Below are 3,675 nucleotides of genomic sequence, written 5' to 3' on the forward strand. Positions count from 1 at the left end.
ATCACCAATTTGCACCCCTATCTCGAACACAGATGACATGATAGTGCTAGCTATAGTGTTGTATGTTCAATTCTTTTTCGAGCAAGCACTATATACAATTGTAGTCAGGAACATGTATTTGCTATGCTAACAGATCATACTTGATTAGCAGTAAACGAAGAGACGCATGAACTAACCATGCTACATTAGTGTTAATTAAATCAGCTTTTCAAATCTTCTGCGAAGGTGGGGCCACGCGGGGAGACTGGGGAGGCTTCGAGTAGTTGGCGGTGGCTTTTCTCCTCGGTAGAATAACATCCGGGAAGGGGGAGCTTTCTGCTATGAGACCTACACACTAGAGAGAGAAAGAGAAAGAAACAAAGCAACGAACTAAAGCCTAAAAGCAGAGAGAAAGCGAGAGAGGAGAGAGAAAGAGAGCATATCAAGGAAGAAGACGAAGAAGAAGAGAGCAACAACGTAACAGTAGTAGCGCTTCTACTGTACACTCCTCGTTCTGCGTGCGCAGCGAACCCTATTCCATGTTCTTGAATCTCAGCATCCAGCAGTCCTAGCTGATCAGATCGATCGGAGCGAAAAGAGAGAGGATTACCCCAGGATCCGAGATCTAGAGAGAGAAAGAGAAAGGTTTAAGAGGGGGGAAATAGCTAGGAGCTGAGAGGATAGAATGTTCCCCTCCTCCAATAAGCAGCCCAGCACTGGTGCTGCGAGCTCGAATGATCGGCCTATGTGCGTGCAAGGCGACTCCGGCGGCCTCGTCCTCACCACCGACCCCAAGCCCCGCCTCCGGTGGACCGCCGAGCTCCATGACCGTTTCGTCGACGCCATCGCCCAGCTCGGAGGCCCGGACAGTACGTAGTATAGACGATGATTCCGTTTGTTTAATTAATATTTGTGGGGAATTTTATCGGTATTTGATTGCTTTAATTTGCTTCCTCGCTCTCTTTTCCCGTATGTGTAGAGGCAACTCCAAAGACTATCATGAGGGTTATGGGAGTCAAGGGCCTCACCCTCTACCATCTCAAGAGTCACCTGCAAGTACGTGTACCTGCTTGATCCTGTGCAAGGTTAATTTGCTAGGTTTTAAGATGCTCTTTCTCTGATTTGCGCTGTTTTTCTCTGTCAGAAATTCAGGCTAGGCAAGCAGCACAAGGAGTTTGGGGATCATACAGGTTAGTACTGATTATACTATGCCTCTATTGTCTTCAGAGAATACTTCTAATAGAATTTTTTTGTGACCTTGCCTTCTCTATCTGCATGTATATGTGCCTCTCTGAGTGCCTTTTGCATCCTTTATTTGCCAAAGCTAAAACAAGCTGATATGAGATGTTCTCAAATCTGTTACTGTACGACATTTCCAGATTTTTTTTACATTCATTTGCTCAAACTTTCAGTTGATGATCATATATAATTAAGGTAGCAGCAGACAATTCTACTAGTTATTAACTTTTCTGTTCGAACAGATATATAGTTATAAACCAGACATTAAAAATTATATAGTGTCATCTGCCTGTCCCGTATACTCAGTTGTTCATAAGGTGCATAATTCTTGTATAGAATATTTTTCATTAGTAGTAACACTATCCTATGAACTACATTCGTCAGCAATGGAGATGCAACGTAACGTGGCTTCTTCTTCAGGCATGATGGGAAGAACCATGAACGAGTGAGTTGATTTGTTCATACCTTATATACTTATTACTCTCCATAATGCAATCTTCAGATCATAAGCTTCTGATGCTGCTTCTCCTCTTGTTTGTCGATCATTATTCAGCCGAAGCGTGAACGTGAGCGGGAATGAGGCCCTAAGGATCCAGATGGAAGTCCAAAGAAGGCTCCATGGGGAACTAGAGGTACATACAAATTACATAGTATGCATGCTTTTGGAAGTTTACTCACACTACAAAGTTGGCTGGTTTCTTTCTTCAACATGCCCTCATGAACTTTGTATAAATGCACGAACGTTCTTGGGAAGTTTACATACACTTTGTTACCTAGCTAGTATGGCAAAATTTTGTGTGGTTGGCATGCATGTTCCGATCTCTTGACGCTTTTCCAAGAACATTCTTGGGAAGTTTACTTGACATGTACAACTTTAATTTTCTGTCCTCGTACATGTGTGGTACCCATGAACTTGGTATATATGCAATTTCTTTCAACACAAAAGTAAAAGGAGATCGAGCAGTGAACTTTGCATGCATGACATGCAGGTGCAGAAGCACCTCCAGATGAGGGTTGAAGCCCAGGGGAAGTACATGCAATCCATCGTGGAGAAAGCATACCAAGCCCTGGGGTCCAGCGACTGCGCCACGTGGCCCGCGGGGTACAGATCTCTAGGCAGCAACCAGCAGGCCGTCCTTGACATTGGCGGCTCCACGAGCTTCTCGTCCCTCCAGGACCTGCACTTCTATGGAGGAAGCAGCAGCCACATGGACCAGCTGCTGCAGCAGATGGAGCGGCCGATGGATAGCTTCCTGACGTTGGGCGACAGCTTCATAGGCTCGTCATCAGCAGACAAGAAGGGCCCTAACCACTGCATCAGCTCCGGTGGCAAGAGCTCGATGACGATGTGGGTCGGCGAGGAGCAGCCGCAGGCGAAGAGCGGCGGCACCGATCAGCTCCAGATGGAGGGCGGCATCGATGTCATGGACCCGATCACCGGCCTGTATGAGGGTGCCATGTCGGGCGACTCCATGGGCAGTAAGGGTTTCGAGGGTTCGAGCTCCAAGCTTGAGATGAAGTCGCCTCCACAACAAGCAGCACTTTCTGTAGCAAGTCAGAGGGTACGTATATAGCCGGCCCAATGGTTATATGGAGCTCACGAAAATAACTTGTCCTATATATAGCTAGTATATGGGTAAAAAGGATAAAAGTATTGTGCCAATTTTGTTGTGATGAAGGAACCATCACATAAAGCTTATAGACTAGCGCGCGTGAGCTGAGTGCAGTGCATTATTATTTACGGTTATTAGTGTTATTAGATACGAGATCTTAAGAGAATCAATTCATGCATGATATATAGCTAGATAAGGTTGTTTGAGCTCTAATTAAGGTTACCTGCTATTCTGATGAGGATGGCTTAGGTAACAATTTAGTTTCCTCCATCTACTTAGGGTTTTGAGTTCAAGTGAAAGTGCATTTTATTGACAGACATGTTCCTGTATGTATAATGATGCATGGTGGAGAAACACGTAGTACCGGGACATTATTAACAGAGAGACTTTATTTCAGATTTATATATGCACGAATAATTGGTTTGTGTAACTCTATTGTTCAGCATTGTATTATTTGGTGGTTGTGCGTTACGCATGCGATGATGTGTCTTGTAGCTGTGCTGTTTCTGCATTACTAAGGAGTGAACGGTCTTGCTAGTGATGTGCATGCAGTTTTCTTCTTATGACTGATGAGGCATCAGACATCCTAAGATCATCGAAAAAATAAATGAAATCGCTGTGCACATTTTTACTGTGTTTAGTATGTGCATGCATTTAGACTGTAGAGTGCCCTATCATTATGCACTGCGTCTACGTACGGGCGCTCATGGACGCACGTCCACCGTACCGGCGACGAAGGCCAAGGCGGGCGCCGGCCGCCGTGTGCGCGCGTCGGTGGGCCTGCTCATCGTTTGGGCCCAGATCATCGTACCGACAGTTGGCCGATGATGGATTACCGGAGCCC

General features: G+C 45.6%; 1 protein-coding gene across 1 annotated transcript; it reads left to right on the forward strand.

The window, feature by feature from the left end:
• The first annotated feature begins 336 nt into the window (after window positions 1-336).
• On the forward strand, window positions 337-3,261 carry LOC120671545 (myb family transcription factor IPN2-like). Its single transcript, XM_039951919.1, has 6 exons — window positions 337-848; window positions 959-1,035; window positions 1,124-1,169; window positions 1,603-1,663; window positions 1,772-1,850; window positions 2,208-3,261. The coding sequence occupies exons 1-6, from the start codon at window positions 665-667 to the stop codon at window positions 2,790-2,792; spliced, it is 1,032 nt and encodes a 343-aa protein (XP_039807853.1). The 5' UTR covers window positions 337-664; the 3' UTR covers window positions 2,793-3,261.
• Window positions 3,262-3,675: the final 414 nt, after the last annotated feature.

The sequence above is a fragment of the Panicum virgatum genome, chromosome 4N (assembly GCF_016808335.1).
Source record: "Panicum virgatum strain AP13 chromosome 4N, P.virgatum_v5, whole genome shotgun sequence".
In the NCBI taxonomy this organism is placed as follows: domain Eukaryota; kingdom Viridiplantae; phylum Streptophyta; class Magnoliopsida; order Poales; family Poaceae; genus Panicum; species Panicum virgatum.

Excerpts from the sequence above, each read along its gene's own strand:
- LOC120671545 (XM_039951919.1), top strand. The coding sequence starts at position 665 with ATGTTCCCCTCCTCCAATAAGCAGCCCAGCACTGGTGCTGCGAGCTCG. Across the intron at positions 849-958 it reads CCAGCTCGGAGGCCCGGACA|AGGCAACTCCAAAGACTATC; the intron begins GTACGTAGTATA and ends CCGTATGTGTAG. Across the intron at positions 1,851-2,207 it reads GGCTCCATGGGGAACTAGAG|GTGCAGAAGCACCTCCAGAT; the intron begins GTACATACAAAT and ends CATGACATGCAG.